We start from the raw sequence: 22,832 nt of genomic DNA, 5'->3' as shown, positions 1-22,832 counted from the left end.
ATTTTTCACGGGTTAAGGACTGTGGAGAAGCTTTTTCTGTTGCCATATGATACAAGGAATGTGAATCATCCTTGTCACTTGAGGAAGAAACTCACAGATAAAGAAAAAGACAGACAGCCAAGTGGGAGGAAGAGATGGATCAGCAGAGCAGTCACATTGAGAAAATTCTTCTGACATCATTAAATTCAGCCCTTAAAATAACACTGCTTTATCTAGCCCAGAATTCCTCCCTCTTGGACAGTGACACATGAAGCAAGCAAGACTATACCATAGAAGAGCAAATTCTTTGGGGACAAAAACCAAATCATTTTAGAAGATGAATTGGGAACAGAGACCAATAAGTAAAGGCAAAATTAGAAAATGGATCTTGGCCAAATCATAGCCAGCTATTCTAAATGTCAGTTTTTCAAAGTGCTCGGAGGTTCACCGAGTGCTTCCTCATAGTCTTAAAAAAGGGTGTTGAGAAGCAGAGTTCCTGCAGAGCCAGGAGCATGCTTACTGACCCAAGGCAGTGAAGTGTCGGTGCCACCCAACACAAAGGCTCCCCACTCACCCCCACTAAGACACCACACAATCACAACAGCGTTCTCACTACAGAAGAAACGGCGTGTTGTTCCCGCTTTACAAAATGCCCAAATGTTTTACTGGAACATTCGTTATTTGAGCGTTGTCTCAAGAATTCCTATGTACCAAACAGTGTTGCATTCTCACTCAAGGGGTGAGGATTAATTGAGAATTTCAATTTCAGGTTGGCCCAGAGTAAAAACAGAAGTAACAAAAAAAAGGAGTAGAGGCAATAAATGGAGAAAATAAAACTATAATCAAACATTATCTGTTAAAATTCCTTAAAATATATACGTTAGCAGTGGTTGAGGAAGTTTTCCATTGCTTTAGACAACTGATGAAGAATTGCCTTAAAATACTGCGGTAGAGTTCTCTGCCGCTGTTAAAAGTTCACTTTTTGATTCTGTGGAGTCCCTCTCTCCATAGACAAAGGTGCCTGCTTTGCTTCTCCATGGTCAAAATAAAACTGTAAACCCAACCCAAGCTAAAGACACTGGTTTCTAAATCTAGAGTTTTAAAAAATTCAGAATGTGCAATTTAATGAAAGAAAGTTTGATGCTGATGTTAAAAACAAAAATAGTAAATTAAGTGAAAAAGCAAGAATTCGTACAAAGGATAATACTAAATTTTTAACTTGCTTACCTTCATCATAAATTTCTGTAGAGCCATGAGAGGGGGGAAAAAAAGAGAAAATGTGAAATGAATATTTGCTTTCAGGTGCTTAAAAATGGGATTTGTTTTCCCCGAAATAGTGAGTGGGATACAAAGAACTACAAACCACGCTTAAAAGGAGCATTTGTCATTGCAATTAGCAGATAATTACAGTACGTGCTAGAAAGCAAAACAGCTGCTCAGAACAATGCTTCATCATTTATTTAGGCAATAATTTTCTCAGGTTTATTACTTTAAATAATATATCACATTAAATACTTATTATCATGTAAAGGTAAAACACAGTATAGGTAAAACAGTTACCATGCCTGATCAACTATAACAACTTGCTCTGCAGATAGTTCATAAGTTTAATACAAATTTAAGTCCTGCATTCAAAGTGCAGTGCTAGAGAGCAACACCAATACTGTAGTAACTTTCCATATGAAAATGCACAATAAATTAAGAAAATGGAAAATGAAACTAATATTTCATGCAGCGATTAAAAAAAATCTCAGCGTCATGCGACTGATATCAGAGAATTATGGAAATCTTAAGAAAGTTAGTTTTTAGAGAGCTCCTTAAAAACAAAAGGAGAGCTATATATTATGTTACAAACAGTAAACTGTTTTTTTTGTTGGTTTTTTTTTTTGGTGAGAGTCCTATGGTCACCTTCCCCTCTTTTGACCTCATCAGTTCTTGTTTTGATATCTCAAAATTTGAAGCTTAGGACTGAAGTTTGGCAGCAAATCCCTACCCCACATGTAAAGGGAGTCTACCTAACCAAAGAGCTTCCAGGTAAGACCGGATGCTTTCATTTCATACATGCTTTTGCAAAAGAAGCTATCCAGCAGTCAGGAAAAAAGTATCTGTTCTGAAAGATGTCTATCTTGTTCTAGATTAAAAAAAAAAAAAAAAAAGTTATGACCTAATGATATCAAAACATCCAAAGAATTCTCTCCCGGAAAGTCTTTCTAGGTTTATTTAATAGTTAGATATTTGGAAACAAATTGAGCAAAACTGAACAGACACTCTTGTCACCTCCGTTCCATAAAGTGAGTATTTAAAATATAAGTACAGATTAGCAGTATGAGCATTCCGGTGTTATTATACATCACATTTCTTATAACCCCAGCATTTCGTTTTCTTTTACTGGGTGGCTCCAGCAACTAACCAGAAGTCTTTGCGGAGCTGTCCACAGTGGTGTGTAAATTCATTAATACAGAAGCCAGTTAATTACATGATTAATTCAAATTAATGTAACCTTTCCTGGAATTGTCAACACTGAATTTCATTTGCCAATATGTTGTTTATCAAGAAGATTAGATCTATCAAAAATCTCAGCCTCTTCTAGTTGTCATTCACCTACAAATTTTTGTTCTACCTGAGATCTGTACAACCTCGCYGCTTATTCTTTTTACAAGTACATTAAACACCAGTCCTTCTGCAGAAGCTTCTGGTTCTCTTACTGATCATTTATTTTAACTGCTTGTTTGCAGTCTCTTAGCTAGCTTCAAATTAATGCAAGTACATTATCTTTCCCCCTGATTACTAAAATGACCCAGCAGCTTCTTGCGCTGGATTCTTTTGGAAACCCAGATTTACCGATTCATTCTCCTCTCTTGATATATCAAATGAGCTGTAACAGATGAGAGAAAAGCAATTTTCATTGTCTGTCTCTGTCATATTGTGTTCTTCGGRGTTATGCTGGTTCCTGCATAATTTCGAAGATTACATGTCTTTCGTAGAGATAGCAAGCGCCGCAGACAGACCCCTCAGGCTAGAAGCACCAAGAGGGGACAGGTAGGGAGGGCAACACTGTGCACCCCTGGGCACCCGTCCTTCTACCTGCTGCTTCAAGAACTACCAGGAGAAGGAACACCCTCAAAGCTCGTTCTTGCTGTAAAAACACTTTCTCTTCACAGCAAACTCTGACATGCAGGTCATCCTAGGAAGGGGGACAGAGCACCACTGTGAAACCTCGGGCCACGGCTGAGAAGTTCCCTGCCAGGAACCACCGAGGACTCAGCTGCCTGCTACCAGTGGGCGGACGGGGCTGGAGACCTCCAGGCACTTCTGTCGCTCCCCTCCACAAGAAACTTCCTGAATGTTTTCAGATCAAATCCCTTCTTAGCTACAGGAGAATGCTCACTTCCCCAAAGTTAACTTTCAGCTTTGGAAAAAAAAATATATATWTTTTTTTACCCCTAAAAATAATGCACTTCAGGTAGGCAAGCAGGCTGCTGCACGAGACACCTCGCCGGCCTGGCCTCTGCGGAGASAACAACTTTCTATTCCTTCGCAGTTGCTCTCCGTGCCTCAGAGCAGCAGTGCACACCGCTTCCTGGACTCAGATTAGCAATTCAAAATGTATATTTGAAAATTAAACAGATCTATAACTTGAAATTTTGTAATTTTATTCCAACACCCGTGTTGTTCTTGAAAGGTATTGTTTACTGATTGATACCACAGTGTTAAAGTGCTACAAAATGCAGACTGATATGGTCACTAAGTACAAGTGTATTATTTAATAACTATTCACAGCTAAAAGTGAAAGAAGAAAAGATCAAATTGCGATGACATGTTATTTTCCATTATACACAAAGCTCCTAGTCCATCAGTGGAGCAGCAGTGCTGACAGCAGAATTTGGCCATGTGTATTTATGAAATGCTACATTCTACACTTGTTAACAAACCACATAGATGTATGCAATATAAAGTGTAAAAATATCCTAAAAATAATAAATCTCCATTCTGAAAAACTCTAAGACAGAGCTTATCTGCCCTGTATACATTTGAGCTGCTGTGCAGACTTACTTTACAGTCAACAAAAAGACAGGCAATTCTAGAGCATGATTCATCTGATTTACTAAGCTGACATTTACTTTAGGATAGGACAAATTACACACTAGAAGTGTCTGATTCTGTGCCTTGACTATATTAGGAGTCTAAATAATTTGCTAACCCTGCATGGTCTATGGTAGAAATGCCTAAACCGCCTTCAATATCTGAAGAGCTCATCAGTTATTAACTAAGTACAAAACACCAAGATTGCTTTAGACACTGAAATTCAAGAACCCACTGCAGGCTCTCTATTGAACACTTAAAAGCAAGGAGCAAGGTGATACTTGGACTTCTGATGTATTTCGGGACTACAAATAAAAGTCTCTGTGTTAAATCCTATCCTGTTGAAATCAATGAAAGTTTAATGACTAACTGCATTAAAGACAGCATTTCACCTCTACAATTCATTTCTCCAAGTAACCAGAATGTGTTGTAAGCTTTAAATGCACCTATTTCTCTAGCATCCTATTTTTTCAAATGTTATCCTGAGAGATAGGATTGATATTTAAATATAACCAACAACTGGATAATCATATTCTACTGACTTAAGGCTTCAGCTGCATATGCTATTTGATCTTTTTGGAACAAATGCCTATAGGAGTGCTTTGTGTCACATGAATACTATCCTTATGGAAGAACTAAACTCTCAACATTCAGCAGCCAAACTACTTGTATGGCTTGAACCATGACTTTACACAAAAAGAACACATTAAAAAAGCTTCTGAGCCTTATGCTTTTGCAGAATTTGCGATGCTGAGATTTGAAGCACATACTATTCATTATTGCATCCATCAACCTGACTGTTCTCCAAAAAAAAAAAAAAAACAAAAACTGAAGAAGTTTTCTTTGAGGACACTAAAGATGTGCTGCTAATGCAAAGATTTATAGCTATTTGGGGCTATAATATCATTTGACTCCTTGAACAGCATTTTGGTAGCACTATTATGATTGTTCAAACACGTAACTTTTATCCCCATTTTTCCTTATTTCTTGGGCTCTCTGGCTAGATGAAAAGAGTAAACTAATACTACTTTATTTGGAATTTGTGACAGCAAAGTTGCCAAGATTATCTTTTTCAAAAGCCTTTTAATTTAGAGGTTAACTCTTGACATATTCCTGCAGAAATCTGCTTATATAGAAACATAAAATCTTTAATCTAACCTAATCAGAACATTAGTATGGAAAAAAAGTGAACTGAAAAGCAGACAGTTTTCTGCAGTCCACAGTAATTAGTATTGATACATGGACCACAGCTTGAAATTTTCATATCTATAATACGGACTGAAGGAGAAATACCAAAGGAATCCTAGTAAATAATTAGGAATCCTGTTCTTCTATTAAAATAAGTTTCAGTCAGATCCTCACAGAGATTCCATCTGGAAAGAAGAAGTGTATTTAGAAAATGTTTGTATTACTTTGTCTTGATGGTATGAATTAGACTTGGGCTTCAGTAAACATCTGCTACGTTATACAGTATATTAAGGATGGAAGTGAAGATATAATTGAAACTATAGCAGTAGGTGTGGCATTTTAAACAGTATTTCCATATTCTACACATTTCAGTATAACTGTTCACTTTAACTTTCATACAGTGCTATTTCCCCCCCTTCTAAGTTATCCTCATACAGATCTTATGGGAAAACAGAGTGGCTCTTGGTCATACTGCTGATATTACTCCCCGTATCGAGTAACCTGAATGCTTTTTGTCATATCTACAATTTGAACAAAAATTTTTTAGGGTGGGAGATAAATATTTGTGTGCACTAAGCATATTTCCCTACAGGAATATGACAAAAACAAATCTATATTTAAGTAAGTGAACTTACTGTGAACAAAAAATTCTCAAAAAATGTTCAAGTCCTTAGATGAATCATTTAATGATTAAAAAAAAATTCACGCTAATTATAAAGCAAGAACATGCAATGAGTTATTTTAAATGGTATTGAAGACATACTGCAGCCACCATTTCCCCCGATGAAGCTTTGTTCTGCTGCTCACCAAAAACTCTACACTAACCCAAACTTGCTTCTTCTAGTCAGAATCTACTTAGAAGTTCTTGCTATATTCATCAGGTCCAAATTGTCCACGAAGACAGATTTTATTCTCTTCTTCTCAGCCCACTGTCAAGAGTGTCTGTAATGAAGGCAATTATTCTGAAAAGTGTCTGAAGGGTGTTCTCTCCTCTTACTCTGCAAGTTTCTCTTTTCCAAAGAAATTGAAAAATAGTTTTCCTAGTGGCATAAAACTGAGCTAACAAAAACATAATTATTTGAGAGAAAAAGATTAACCATTAATTTCAGCAGAAGAGTTTCATCTGTGTCTTTATTTAAATGTTACAGACAATCCTACAATGTTGTAGTTAACACAGCTTTGTTATTCACCAGCGTAAGGTGAAACTCCTGTCTCTCAGCATTTTAAATTTAAGAAAAATATAGTTGGTTTCCTCTATAAAATCATCAGGGGAAAAGCTCTTCACAGTAATCTGTCTTGAAAACAATCATTCTTGATGAGCCAAAATTTCAAAAATACTTCAGCATCCAACATCTCACGTCTAGGCAACTTTGTAAAAGGCCAGGTTTTTAAACCACAGAAGCCCTAGAAAGTTCCCATTCCTAACAGTGAACTCTGTCACAGTGCTAAGCGTTTCTTATGAAAGTCAAGCCACAACATTCAGGTGCTTTTATGAGAACAGAAGTCCTTTAAAACTCAAGCCCTGAAAGTACATAGCACCCATCTTTGAAAACCTGCACACTTCTTAAATATTGCAAACCAATACCAAATCACTGGGTTCCTGACAGAATGGATGTGAGGATTCACAGCAACAAAGATATTTGAAAATTATTTCACTAATTTCATAATCATATTTAAAGAGGAAAAATGAAAGGCAGGATGAGAGGAAACCTTTCACTATCCATTATTCAATTTCAGATTGTTTCACTACTGGTGTTTTTACTGTAAATAAGGTATACTCAGTGTCTTATAAATGTCTTCTTTCTCCCTTGGTAGTTTCTTTAAAAGCAGTTTTCAAATACAAAATGGCCAGAATGATAAAGGTAAGCTTTATTTTAGTTAGTTTTTATGTTTTGTGAGATGCCCTCAGTGCATCAGAAAGCAATGATGGGAATTAGTATTCCACAGAAACGTGGGTCAAAATCCAAAAAAGCACTTAAAATTCTGCTTAGCCAATTTTCTAGACAAAGTTGGTAAGCCTCATTCAAAGCCTGAAGAAATCAACAGAAGATATACTGACATCATGATTTATGTTTGCACTTCCATTCAAACTTGAGCCCAAATTCTCAGATGCATAATTTGGTGAGCTTTGAAGAGCCACACAAAAATTGAGGGCTTGTAAAAAGTATCCAACAGTGGACGGACAAGAAGGAGCTCCTTTCACAACCTCCTCTCCAGTCTGACGAGATGTGTGCAAAGCCGTTTTTGTGGAAAGTCAAGCAAGCTAGCTCAATAACTGTGCTTTTCAGATGCAACTTTGAGTTTCAYATGTTCCTTTAAGGCATTTTGGATCGATACGTACATCCTCAAACCTCATTAACTCCTCTAGCAACAGTCCGGAATTACAGAGGGGGCTGAGCGCTGCTTTACAGGCAAACTGGGGTTCATGCCTGACACAGAGCCAGCACCCACTCCTTCCCCTTCGGACAGGAAGCTGTGTGGACCACAGAGCTGGTCCCTTTAGCCGCCTAACTCAGGAAGAATCATTCCAACCTGGCTTTCATGATAAATGTTTCATTTTAAAATGGCTTAAGGGCCAACTCCAGTGAAGCAACCTTTCCAAAGTGTAAGACGCTGATGTTATTAAATAACGATTAAGCAGCCTGAGGTACAATTTTCTTGAAAATTCCAAATTAAAAAGGCAGATCTGACATATTTATGCAGATAATACTACATTTTCTAAGAACACACTCTTTGATTACTTTAGTCAAAAGGCAGGCCATTTCAGGGTGTAAATGAATACTCTTCTGGCTTTTTCTTTTATGCTTCATGAAGTATGAGGCCAGATGCCTGTGTACTACTGCACCTCCTTCCCCCCTCCCCCCAAAGTTCTTATTTTGTTTTTGCTGTTTTTCTCTTAATAGCAGAGAAACAACAATGTGAGTTTGTACAAGGCTGACAATCATTAATCTTGTAATCAAGGAATAAAAACCACAGAATCTAAAGACTTAAAACCAACCCCTCTCACTTGTATTTAAAGAGCTGGACAAAAATGAGAAGAAAAATTGATCATCATTATGCTTTAAAAAGCATCCCAAACCAGTCCATACAAACAATTCACCAATTGTCAAAATGTCACATTCACAGAATATGAATAATAATGCTGTCATATTGATACAATTACCTAAAACTAACATTTACCTACAGTTACCGACTAATGAATTATTATGAAATACAATAAGGTTTTTATAGATATTAATCATATGATATAAATAATTGGAGATACATGAGTAGAAAGGGAGTTGAAAAGTCTAAGCCACCACTTAAACAATGTATTTACCTACAGGAGTCTTAACCAATTTATAACTGGAGTCACTATTATAGTCTCAACCACAGATTAAATTTCCATAAAGCCTAGCTGAAATAAAGCGAGACCTGTGCTCTAGCTAAGTTATTGGTCATACACCAAAGAATGTCACAGTTGTTTTCTGAATAGGTACAGATCAAATTAAATATTAAGGAATCAAGGAGGTCTTTATGATCCAAATTTTCAGAGAGGCTAACTTTTTTCATGTGAACAAACAATAATACAACAATTTTATGACCACTAACTTACACATATACTGATGGTAGATACCACATTAGAGAAAAACATATGCAAATGTGTCATACAGGGGAGTTATATATGTACACCACACAAATATTCAGCTCAGTTCCCAATACAGACTACTCCATGAAGAAAAGGATAGCATGGTATGCACAGACACATTAGGAAAGGCCTTAACAATTTTGTGTGGCTTAAACACATTCAACAGAAATTGATGTGCTTTGAATTTCTAATTGCTTAGATCTATGAATGATTTTTTTTATTCTGTAGCAGCTGTTCTCCATCATTAGCTACATACATTATTTGCAGCTAGATAAAGCAACACACATTATTTATTGATATAATTATCTTATTGCCATGCATTTCAGGATTACAATGTCTAGCTGGAAAAGGCAGGGAGGGTTAGAGAATGGAGTTATAACATTAGACAGCAAGGCTCAAAACTAACAGGCAATCATCATAACTGTGTATTATGCAATTCTAAGATCAAATTACAAGAGATAAAAGTCATAATAGCAAGAAATTTGGTGTGACATAACTCAGGAATGACCAGGTCCTACAAGACAATGTATTTGCCTTTCTTTTTGAGCCATGCAAGTTGAAGGGTCATGAACACAGAAGGTATAAAAACAGACAAATTAGACTCAGTGGCAACATGAAACATTTGGGATCAGGTGAATAAAAGACAGAATCACATACCCATTTTTCCACATCAACTAGCTGTAGAAAGAAAAAGCAAGAAATCAGTAAATCTCCTCTTTTAATACAGCATTTCAGAGTGTATTTTGAAGTTAATGTTTTACATTTTAGGAAATCTATCTTACAGGAATGAGAAGAAGCCATTCTCCTGGCATCTCCTCTTTAAAAAGCCAATACCTCACTTTTTCTCATTTTATGACAAGCACTTCAAATTCTGGAAGCCCAAAAACATCCATCTAAATATCAACATAAATAAACAACAAATGAAGACTAATACTGAATTAATTCCATATTCTGTACTATCCTGTCAAGAAGTACAGCACACAGTTGCACAGAAAACATTACTCTCTCCTGAGTAAAGCTGTTATAAGTGAATGTTTTTCACTTGAGAAGGTTTAGTGGCTGCTGTTCAAAGCTTGTCATTTTACTGAATGCTAAAAGTATGAAGTCTAAAATTAGGAGGTAGCTGCCAAACCCAGACCCTACTACCTGCAGCACGAGAGAATACCTTGCATAAGAACAGAGGAGAACAGAACTCCAAAATGTAATTCCCTTTCCTTGGGGGGATGATAAAGAATCAGTCTGAAAGCTTAAGGTTTGTATTAGCAACATTGTTTCAAGGTTCATTAGGGAAACAGTTTAAATTACTCTCTCTAAAAAGTCTTTGGACAATCCTATGCTCTCAGGAAGGATAAAAAGCATCTACTAGAACACATTTCATTTATTAAAAAAGTTAGTATGGCACTAGCTAATAAAAAGTTATTTGGCACCAATGCTACTCCATCTGACACAGATTTGTCTTTAAGCTTAGCACTGAAAACACTGCTGCTTATCAAGCCTTCTGTGTTTTTTCTGCAGGTACAGTGATGTTGTATTAGCAGATGCCAAATAAAAGCTTAGTAGGAATTTCAGAAGAGAGCTTAGTGCAAGCCATGAGCAATTTTCAAAAACAGTAGTGTTTGGATTCCAGCTTACTGTGAAATTCTCACAATAAAAGGCCACATTCAAATCCTTAGGTTTCATCTATTAAAATCATTTTATTCAAACTAAATTTTCTCGCTTATTCTTATATATTCATTTCTGTTAAAATAAGTTTTATGTTTTCAATATTGCTATATCTACATTGCTGCTAGTACATAAAGGTTAGAAAACACCATCTGACCTGTCCACTAGTTAACAGTATAAACTTATAAACATTTGTTTAACTTGACGATTCCTACCTGCCTTCAGAGATTTGGACTACATTTGCATTTATCAAAGAAATTCTGTGATTTGCCTCTAGCTTTCTGTATAAACCTTACTGTGAGTTGTCACCAACTGCTGCTAGAGAAATCCTTTCTAAAAAAGCATCTACTGTTTTAAAATAAATTCAATATAAGAACGAAAAGATGTAAAAAGATGGAAATATGTTAGAAAAGCAGGTAATGGTTTGAAGCCAAAGGAAACAATACAACTAAGACGTCTTACAAAAAGAAGTAAAAAATAGCCAAGTTTGAATCATGTGCAAGTCTTTCATTTATTAGCTTGATTTTGATACACCTTTTGTTTTGCTAAAATTGTTTATGTACTAATAACACAGCACAAACAAGTTGACTGTGCTGATGCTAAAAAGAGCTCATTTAATCCATTCGTTATTGCCTTGCTTTGAGAAGTTCTCTTGCTGTTCCAAAATTCAAGTGAATGGGGCAGCCAAAATTGGTTTTGGAAAAAATCCCTTCAGTATACATCATCATATAATCAATTGCTTTGTAATTGCTGAGCTGTCTATCTAGTTCAATTTATCTTAAAGGACAGTAGCTAGTTTCATGAGTCAAGTTAGCCAAGTTTGTATAATTGTACACAGTAAATCTGCGTTTATATAACCATCTTTAAACAGACATGTCAACAGGCTTTTGCGTGAGCCACCGGCACCTCTATTCACTAGTCTGTGGGGACAATCACTTTAGTTGTGCATGTAAAGTTGTCACACCCTGAAGTCACAATGATCATATGGGAAAGATTATGAATACATCTAAAAAGGTCTACTTCCGAAAGCACGATCTTTCATTTAATGTAATGCACGGTGTAATAAATTCCTGTATTTTTGATTACAGCCATTTCCTATAGCCCTTCGGCTACATGCCCCTTCAGTACCCTCCTGTATCCGGCGCGCTCCCTTTTTTCTAGCCACCTGTGGGCTAGAGCAGAGCAGCTTTTCCAGCTACTGAAGTCATGAGAAGACATCTCCTCCCTTCAGGCCTCATTGTCCCAAGTTCTAAAACTTGCCTGTGGAGATAAAACGTGCTTAGCTTTTAGTCTAGGGAACGTATCCTGGCAGACTTGTCACCTTCAGAGCATTTAGTATCCCATGTGGGGAAGAAAAAAAGTCRTAAGTATGACTTCGTAAGATATTTACTTGCCTTGAAATCCCTGATAATATAGATATGGTTAATCTAAAAGCAAATAAAAGCACTCGTACGCAAAACCTAATGCAGACAAAATAACTGTAAAGTTCACAAGAACAGACATGAAAAGAAACAGTGGATATGCCTGCCTAACGCTTACAAGCAGATATTCAGATAGCAAGCAAGCGATTCTCACCAATAACTCCATCTCTGGTCTGCCTTAACAAACTAAAATCTATGGGGACCCCTTCTCCCAGTACACATCCTAATTTGGGAAACACTAAGATTCAAAGCGCCTTTTCTCGTTGACATATTAATCATTAACCTATGCAAAAAAAGACGTTTAACATTCCCTTCAACCAAACCACATCTTGCCACCACTGTCTTTGGAGAGGCTAATACCCTTTGGACTTGGACCTGTTCTCACTACAAATGACCCCGCTTAGGCTTTGCTGAGCTGCTGACTTACCATGCGGCACAGATCCTCCAGCTGGTCTAGGAAGGCTGAAATGTCAGGAAAGGCCAGGGGGGACGGAAGGGGGAGGCAACCACTACCTGAACTTCCCTCTCACCAAGGTATCTTACACAATAAGCAACTTTCTCTCAGTCCCTGATTATGTTAACCATGGTCTGAAGAAATGATACAATCATTTCTTTTAAAAAGCACAGCAAATTCCACCTTGTGACAATAAATCCAAATCTTTGGAATTCAATAACTGTCCCTTTTGAATAATCTTCTTTCCTGATCTCTAAGATCATACTGTTTGAAATAAGAAAATGTTTAGATAAGTTTATACTACTTTTTCTCTTTTTCTTTATACCAAAAGACTATTTTTACAATATTTCCTCCAGTAGAGGAAGCAGAATCCATCTTAAAACACATATACCTGAAATGCAGTATGCTACTTAAAAATATTTCTTCCACATGTATCTGGGTAGTCAAAGGACTTTCCCGAAAGACAAGAAAATGACACTGGCTAAAATTATATATTAAAGTTTAGTGTGTTTATTGCCATTTGACAGTTCTGAATACAGGAAATGACTATCCTGCTATGAGAACATCAGAGTAATCAAAAGACTGAAGAATATAATGTCTCTAGGATTTATTTAGTGACTGAGGGCTACTTATACTGCAGCAATCAGTCTTTTTATAGAAAGCTACCAACTACAAAATAAAAGATTTCACTGCCTACTGTTACCCAGCAGTCATCAACATAACTACTTTAATGGGTAGAAAATATGCCACCTCATAAGCTAGAGAGCAGTGCTTTACAGATATTACAATGGTATGGGGCCCATATGTATGTATGCCTAAGGAGTACAGGGAGTGCTATAAGGAGCAAAACAAGGATAAAAGATTGTACGCCGAGATTCAAGGAAAAGATCAAAAATAGCATTTAGAATTACAGCATAATTTCTCTTTTTGAACCAGATGAGAACACTATACTATAGAGTCTTAATACTTTCCTTAAAATTTCATATAACTGCACAAAGAAACCCTCCATGAAGAACTCATGGCTATGATTTAAACATTCACTGTAATATTAAACCAGAAACTTCAGAGAGCAATCTGCATTTGCTGACTTCTCTTCAGAGGTATGCAAGAGCTACAGTCTTTTGAGCCAAGAGTTCATTTCAGATGCATTTAATCYGAGATGGAAGACTGGTATTCCAACAAATTTTTCTGTGAGCTCTAGATATCCAATGTCACATTAACCAGACCCAAGAGCCAGTTAAAACAGTAGGACTGTAGTTCTGTTATCCCTCTTTTGTATTGTCTCAAGGAGCCATAAGCAAGACAGAGAGATATAAAGAGGAGACAAAACAGGGATGTTGCCACCATCATGAGAGGTCATTCACAAACTCACTTGCTAAATCTTGACATGAAGTAAGCTCACAGAGGACTGCACTGACTGTCCACTAATACAGCAACATTAATTACCAGTGCACAAAGCTGACAAGTAAGCAACTTAAAGCTGTGAAAACACCCTACCATTCTTAATTCTGGCTTGTATGGTCTGTTTTCTTTCAACCCGCTTGAACAGCATACAGAAAACTAGGGAACTTTGCTCCACACAGAATAGGAGAATCTTTCTCAGCTGGGTATGGCTAATCACACACACTACAATTATTCATGAAAACCGCAACAGATACACTGTCACAATCCACAGATGAGATCGTAACCTGAAATCTCAATGAAGCAACACATTCCAGCTGGTGCATGTTGCATTCTCCTCTATGCTTATACTCATTTTCTGAACTGAAACAGGGAAATCTTATTAGGAAAAAAAAAAAACCCTCAGATTTTTTTTTTTGCATTCCTCAGCTAAGGAAACTGAGAATATACAACAAAACCTCTGTCTAAAACTAATTAATGAGATAAACAAGATGACAATAACTAGAATTGAACTGTAGAACAACAAAGCATACATGTCTGCAAGACAAAAATTCCCCCGTAGATACTAAAAACTGAAAAATAAATGAACTTCCCTTTCCCACAAAGTCCGTTTTTATTGCATCCCTGATCCTGAAAAGAGCACTTAGTGCACATTACAGATTCAGTGGTCATGATAAGGCTACAAAAAGGCCTGCCATCTACCTCAAAAATAGGAAACTTGTCGGGGGATGATAAAAACGTTTGCCTTCGTGGCATACTTTCTCATACAAATGTTCCAAATAGGGCACACTCAAAAGAAGGCCCTATGTTCCAGGCTAGAAATACTAACTTGTTACAGTTCTGTGGTTTGGAATAGATGATGATGATTTTATTCCTGTTCTTTCCTTTCCYTGAGGTTTTTGACATCCAGAATGCAAAAACACTGTTCCTGCACTTCTTGAATTGTTCCAGTACTTTTACTCGATCAAAGCAAAGTTGATCAGAGCCAAGTCTTGTTCTTTTTGCACCTTACTTGAAATGGCCTGATGCTATATAAGATATAAATATCTGATGCTAAATAAAGTGCACTGAGGAGATAATGACAGTATTTTTTTTATCTGCAAAAGTTTTGCACTTTTTTTTCCTAAAAAGAGTCATGATTTTAAGTAGATTAAACTACTAAATTAAGTCATCTTTTCGTAAGGCTTTCCTGATAACTGGTTTGTCCACATGCATGATACAAAGCCCTACACTGCATGAAATGCTTTGATCTCCACTTATTTCTCTCCTTTCTTTTCAGTAAGAAGCATTGGGGATACGCATAGTCAAAGTTGAGAGGGACAAACTTGGCAGTAAGGACACATGTGCATTGGTTACTGAACCTAATAGCTCTGTCGCTCGTCATGACACACCACTGTCTGACGAAGCTCTATCCAAAGGATATCTGAAGAAATCATTACTGCAATGCTTTGTTACTTCAGTGAGTTACGCCTGGCACCTGCAGGCAACTCTTAAGCTAATGAAAACACTCGCAACTATAGAAATACAACTCTATAGTAAGGACATGTTGTTCCAAAGCTTGATGAAAAAATAATTCTTGCCTTATTGCACCTATAGCTTGTCAAAAGAGGAAACACTCTGATCAGTCCTAAGAAATAAGAAGAGCCAATACCTCTGGTTCATTTATGGTCTATTAAGATGTGTGGGTTCTGCTAGGAAACATCAAAACATTTCCAGCCCATAGTATTTACAATAAGTGCTCTCAGCTTTTCAATAACTAGACTACTGCACAGTAAATCTGAGAGCTTAAATTGTCAGAAGCCTATTTAACTCCCAGTCATAAGATTTTTTTAAGGAAGCACCTTGATAAATTTGGCTTATTCATTAACACAGAACACTTATTAAAAGAAATAAGAACGCTTACCGTTTTCCATTTTCATGAGGGATGAAATTACTTCCCCCCCCTCCATGCTGAGAAAATGAAAAGCTGCCAGTTTCCTGTATTACCTTGCTGCTTACTGATACCAAGTAATTAATGAAGCCAGAGCTCCACAGGTGGAGATGAGTGGATGATATGAACACTCAACACCCCACCAGCTACAGTTCCATTCCCGTCCCAGTTTGCCTCCATCCCTTCCCTGCAGCACAGGAAACCTGTTTAGCTCTGGGCAGGAAACACGCAAGTTTTCCTCCCCTCTGAAACACAAGCAGTACTACACACACAAAACACTGAAGGAGCCTGCAACGGCTCCTTCAGGCAAGGCCTTTTGTATCCGGGAAGGAAGGCTGTATTTTTTCCCCTTGAGCAAAGGCTATCCCTTGCATAAAATCAGACAATAGTTTGCTGCTCAGTGGCACAGAAAACAGGTTTTATTAAAACAAGGCACCAGGAGAAGTGATTAATTGGCCATGACTGGATGATTAGATGGGAGTTAATAAGCTCATGATGCAATTTAGCTGGAAGTCTGCCTTAACGGATGGGTATCCACAGAACACAGCTGCCTGAAAAATGAAGTTGTCAAGTATTGGAGTGGAGGGTGTGAAATTAAAATTCTTCATGTTAAAGAAACAGTTTAGTTTAAAATACATGCATAATGTGTGCAATCTAATGTTTACATTCTGTTAATGAGGTCTGGCATGGATTTATGAATGCACAAATCTGAAAAACTCTTAGCGTTAATACCAATATTCTACCACATTATAACTAAGGCTTTTTACTAAAAGTTAGTGGACATATTAGTTTTATGACTACTTTCTCATTTTTTTCCAGGAATGAGTTCAGTCTTTATTTCTGTGCTTTTCTACATATGATGCTATTCAGGTCTGATAAAAAGGAGAGACTGTGACATCTAAAGCAAAACAAGGACATTCTGGAACTAATGCTACTAATAGAAAAAAAGCAAACTCAGGCTTTAAGTGTCAGTAACTAGCCAGTATATTGATCATTCAGTTCTGCTCAAAAGTTTAGCTCTTCTGTCAGTAACAGTGATCAGACAACAATGTATGAAAATGATCAGTCTCACAGCTGTAGATAAGTATGGATCAGAGCAAAAATAACAGCATAAATGAAGGAAACAAAACAAAGGCTATCAAACGAAGTTACAAAACAAAATTAAAGGAAAATAGAAAAAAGTGAATCCAATGCAAAAGAAATAGATATGTATCTTGCACTGCTGTGCCTTCTAATTTGTGTCATTTCGGTGTCAGATTTATATTAGAAAGATAATAATCAGTATATACTAAAAACCTGCTGAACTATGCATAGAGGCAACAGAAGCTGGGTATACCAAACTGCAGGACAAATTGAACTTTTAGCTAAGCACTTACACACTGACAGACTTATAGAAAGTGAATGTTGTATATCACTCCTTCTAATCATCACCCTCCTGGCCTCATTTTCAGGAAGCTCCTTCCAAGTAAAAATCCACTCAGAATTAAGGAGGAAAAGGGCTGAAAGTCCCCTTCATTAAATCCAGTTAAATCTATAAGAAGGAAATCATTATGAACCAAAAATTCATAACTGCTTTAAATACACTAAGAAGAAGCATGAGAGAAGGAATTTAGGAAATGTTTCCTACTGCACAATACTCAAAACACTGGCTGTATTTGCAGCCTCAAACTGCTCAGGAGGCTTGAATTCCACGTTACATGTGAAGCTTCTGAACACTTTCCTAACTACAAAATATTTCGAAGTGGAATGTCACAGAAGACATTCTGAACAAGAAAATCAATGCTAGGGAAGAAAAAAAAAATCAGAAATGCTTTCCTAAGCATTTTAGCACATAACAGAGAATTTTTCTGTTTCACTGATAAAATGAATCAAGCAGAAATGATGACCTTTTTACCATGAATAGCACCAAGACAGTTTATTACATTAATCCCTTGCTTGAGCTACTAAATATCCCAAAGGGATCCATGTGATAAGCTGTTATTTTGTCTGCTGTTTTCAGGATTTTTCTGGCTTGGTATAAATCACCTATGAAAATGATTGGGATTTTGCTGGAAAAAAAATGGTACAGTCRCTAGGATTTCAAGGAGAGATTAGAGGAGAAAGTCTATCACATGTACTCTTTCTACTCTCAATCCACACCACCATATTCATGAGTTTAGAGTAGGCAAGTTGAGTAGGTGCAGAGATCTGAGCTACAGAAAAAAAGGCTGAAAAGTGTGCACTGCTGAAATGCAGCAAGTCTCTATGTTAATAGCTGTTTCCACACAAAGGTCTCAGTTCTCTAATAATGTGCTATTTTCTATTTTACAGCTTCTTCCAATATTTCTCAGGGATTCACAAAAAACACTGGAGTCTCATACTCTCTACAGTAGTAGCATATAAGATGCTTCCTATAGACTATTTTCTCAGTGGAGAAACACTGTGGAAAGCCTGTGTAATATCAAATCTGGATACGAAAAATGAAGCAATACAGCACCAAGTCAAATGAGTGGATTAGTTGAACATATTTCATGCAATGAATGCTCCCCAAATATTCAAAGAAAGGTGTTAGCACCTTGCAGTATGCAATTACAATATAATCAATTTATAGGTCTTATACTCTAATGCTCTGAAACAACAGAACTATTTTTTCCATCAGCACTAAATTCTGCAAGCTTGGTACATTACATATTCCTCCCAAACTAACAAAAACATTGAGAACTTTTTCTTCGAACATACAAAATTTGACTGAGACCACAGAATGTTCAGCATGTTTGAAGATCAGAATAAATTATTTGAAGAAGATAAAATATTCAACTATATAACACTTCAAAAAGATTTAGTGAATCACTAAAGTAATGCAGGGACAAGGATACTTCTGATCTGAACTGAATGATTCTCAATCCAAAAATATTCTACCAACTTGTTTAAATTCTTGATATCTGTATAAAAAGTCGTAAAATGATTTTTACACTTTTCAATTATGCAAAACACTGCATTTACAAATATAGAAGGAAAAAAATGTCCATTCATTGTGGATTAATTCAATTTGCCTCAAATTTGCACTGGAAAACTTGAGGAGTAGAATTTTAAACACCATTCTTAGAACAATTAAAAGAGATTAAAGTCTCTTATCCAATGTAATTTATACAGTTCTAGGACTTAGAAAACACGACCTGCTAAACAAATCAAGAGTTGTCAGCTCCAATTTCAAACTGGACATAGAAAAGACTCTTTACTTTACACTGTGGGTTCACTACAGAAAGGCAATGGTGGTCTTTCCCCTAGCTAGAGGCTAATGCTGGCTGCTTCACGTGTTCCTCTGAAGAGCAGCTGTAAACTCACTCACATGTCCTATCTTTCAAATGAAGGCCTTCTATTTCACTAAGTAATGCATCTAAAAAATAATGACATTTGTCAAGAAGAGAGAATAAGAAACCTCTCCTGAAATTCCCTGGAACGGCCACAGGATTTGTCAGTCGTTGGCATTATTACAATTTGCACAAATGCACTTGTTCTTTTGAAGAAGTCAACTGTTTCTAAGCTAGCAAACAAACACCACCTGAAAAATGGAATTTAACTAAGAGAGAACAAATGCCCTGTTAATTAAAATACTCTTCTCCTAAATGACCTACACATACTTCAAGTTAGGCTAATTTACCCCATTAAATAATAACATTGTAAAAAATTCTGTGAAAAAACAGGATTTCCAGATTTCTTCCTCTTTCCACTCTGTATGTACAGTTATCTTCTGTGACTCATCCAAGTATTTTTTTTTCTTGAAAAAAGTTTTTATTTAAATGTTGTGTATATTTATCAACAGACTGTCCGCTACCAGCGGCTGCTGGAGGAGTGAAGCTGTGCATGCCGTCGCAATTCCAGACACACTCCACACCGTCAGGAATATCTGAACAAACAGGCATTAACTAAAAAATCACATCAAAGGCAACAGTATAGGACTCCATAACCAAAATGAATTAGGTCTAAAGCGTAGGGAGCCGCCGTTCACATTTAGTCAGCGTACAAAGAACCATTTCAAAGGAGATTCAAGAAAGAGAACTGAAGCGTGTTAGCGCACTGCAACTCCTCAAGAGCGGCAGCTAACAGCTTTTCTTCCTCCCCTCTGCTGCCTTCTGCCTCGCAGGCCGGCAGATGGCCCAGACCTCTCTGGCTCCTGATGCACCAGGCTCCAGCACAGTCAGAGACCACCGGCTCTTTTTGCCCCGATCCCTCTATAGTCTGTCCTTTTTCATTTATTTCACTTGGTGCACCAAAAATCATTTTTTCTCTTTCTCTTTACAAATTCTCCTCCTGTTCACAGGTGTTGTGCTGCTGAGGGTATTAGGTTTTCCTTGACTGAGGCCCTCAGGACCCTCCATTCATTTAGAAGACAAGCACAGGCCAAAGCAAATGCACTTGCATTTGAATCACCCGTTTTCTAAAAGGTGCTGCTCCACTGGCCGCGTGTGGGAAGCAGCTGCCACAGGACTACGCAGTAAAATGGCAGAAATCTCTCAAATGGCCGTGCATCAGCAAATTACCAACAGTGGAAATACGCTTACACAGAAAATCAGGATGGCCCAAGGGCCATCTTCTTCCAGCATCTCCTTCCATACCGTACTTGCCTGCTCCCCCTTTCCCGCGACGCTGTGGAGCGCCTCTCCCTGCCCACACCGCTGCTTTCGTTCAAGCGCTCTGTGAAGGAGCTTGCACCCTACCAACCCCGACAACAATGAAAAACTAAAACACAGGCTGCCCAGATTTTTCTGCTTTCAGAGGCGCTTTGGTTTGGATTCTTTGTGGGACAACCAAGCTCAGCTAACTTACTTGACCTGAGCGTTGTTATCTCCATTCATAAAGTAGATCTAATACCATCCTGTATCGGAGGACAATGGCATAGCTAAATTTGTTAATATTTCTAAGCTAGTCTGATAACCTTAAAAGCAGATGCTAGAAAAGCTGTCATGTAAAACAGAAAAAATTGCATTATCAGAAAACATTTACACACTAATGTAGATGTTTTTCTAGAACTGCATGGAAATATCATGAAGCAAAAGAAATTTGAGAATTCAGCACCCAACTTCATTTCAAATTAAAGATCAAAATATTCAGAGAACCTGAACAAACATCTTCATATATTTTTCAGCTTCTTAAAATTATTTTTTGGTGAAGGGAACAGAGAAAAAGCACTAAATATGTCTGATCAAGTCTAAAACAGCCTCTGTTTTAAAGCAATGACCTATATTAGCCAAGGAGACGAAAGGGGTTGGGGGGGCTGGTTTGGGGAGCTTATGGGGCTGCTTTTTTTTAAACCTGCAGTTCCTTCCAGACCAGCATTAGACAAAGCCAAACAGCTGCTCACATGAACAGGGCCAACTTGTTGCTGGAAACAGAGATTCCCGTCAAGAGCAGACAGAGATGATTACGACAGTCAGCAGAACGGGGATCAGTTTATTGGAAAGAGTGAGACAACATCACATTGCTGTGACAAACACACGGCCTCCTCTGCCTGCAATGCCAAGGAGGCTCCACAGTGGGACGTGGTGGCCAAGAAAGGGAAAAGCATGAAGAGAAGACAACCCAACAGAAGTTAAGTTCACTGCTAGCAGCCTGTAACAGCACCCCATGGTCTGTTCAAGTTTCTCTGCTCTACTTTTTTCAAAGTATGCTATTTCCATAAGGAACATTCAAGAGTGAGCTTTTTATTACTGTCACTTAAAAAAAAAAAAAAAAAGCCTTAGCTATTTACCTACAGAGACAATGGTAAATATCTGAGGCACCAAAGGGCAAAATTAAGATTAGTCTTAAAATATTTACCGAATATCCCCAAAATGACGACTCCTTGAATTTAGTGGCAAAGGAAAGAATTTAGAAGCTTTTCTTACCAAAACTGTATAAGGAGGTTGGTACTCTTCTTTTTTTTTTTTTTTTTGTCTTAAAATATCCATGAATATTTAAAATGAAAAAGCATATTTTAAAAACATGTATTTTTGACTCTAAGAAGGACTGTTTCATGAGATTAGTCATCTCACTTCCCCACAGTCATGTGGAGGGTTAAGGAACAGCTACGTCACCAGCCACCACCAACTGTCCGACCAGCACATACTGGAAGAGGAGGTTGCAGCGTGGGCAGAAAGGAAAAGCTGCTAGGGAAAGGGAGGATGATCCTCAACCAACTCAGCAGCTATCAAAATGTCTATCAAAAAGCCATTTACGGATCAAGGCCAAAAGCCTTACAAAAAAACTGAAGCGGGGGTAATACCTCTCCTTCTCGCTTATCATGCTGACAATACGGCTCAAAGTGCAGACCTTAATTTTCATTTGGAAACTAAAGGACTGATACACACACAGAACTCAGGGACAGTCAATACAGCATACCCCCATTTTTGTTAGCCTAAATTTAAAAAAAAAGAAAAAAAGAAAAGGCAAGAAAACCAGGCATGCTGCTGCTTTTGAAGGGAAAGGGCTCTGGCCAGACAGCCTCTACTCCAGCTGAGATCCTGCAGACACTCCAGAACGGAGCCTGCTGGCTCAGGACCCACCGCCCCGCGCGGATGGCCACGCTAGCTGCTGTGGTCGGTGGCTCCCAACCTGCCTGGGGCTCCCCAGGGGTTSCCAGTCCTGCCGCTCTCGGGGACAGGGCCCTGCCTGCAGCATGCTGTAGGGCTCAAACACTCCCAACTAAACTCCAGCCTTAGCACAGGCTGGGTGACCCTGATGCAAACTGAGACAAGACCTTGGGTTACAGTCCCTGCTGAGTTTTGGGCTCACCCAGGCCTCAATACCCCTGCTGCTCGGAGGCGAGTTTAGCTAAGGTGGGTAAGATACGGCCTCTGGTGAAAAGCAGGGATTTGTAGCCCCTGCCAAGTTCAGATCCCAATGGAGGCTATAAAGCAGGTGCTTCTGCCGGACACCCAGAGGCGGGATCTCACCTCTGCTGGAGGCACCTGCTCCCAATTCTCAGCTCTGTCTCTGTTCAGCTATAGCCCTGGTCCTGAGACCCTTCATTTCTTTCCTCTTCCTTCTCCCCCCCCCTCCCAACTCAGGAGCTGTTTATATCCACATAAGTATATTAAGATAAAAATGACAATTCTTTATGATGATAGA

The 22,832-nt window shown here is 37.9% G+C and overlaps 1 protein-coding gene across 1 annotated transcript in view; it reads right to left on the bottom strand.

The window, feature by feature from the left end:
• The window catches only part of RYR2 (ryanodine receptor 2), a 479,557-nt gene that overhangs the window by 297,100 nt on the left and 159,625 nt on the right, over window positions 1–22,832 (bottom strand). Inside the window, exon 6 of the mRNA XM_026085098.1 lies at window positions 1,207–1,221. Coding sequence (XP_025940883.1) covers window positions 1,207–1,221 — 15 coding nt within the window. The remainder of the gene's footprint in view (window positions 1–1,206; window positions 1,222–22,832) is intronic.

Source organism: Apteryx rowi, unplaced genomic scaffold, assembly GCF_003343035.1.
Source record: "Apteryx rowi isolate R43461 unplaced genomic scaffold, aptRow1 scaffold_66, whole genome shotgun sequence".
Taxonomy (NCBI): Eukaryota; Metazoa; Chordata; class Aves; order Apterygiformes; family Apterygidae; genus Apteryx; species Apteryx rowi.
The sequence above is the reverse complement of the archived record's forward strand: the minus strand, read 5'-3'. Positions and strand labels throughout refer to the sequence as shown.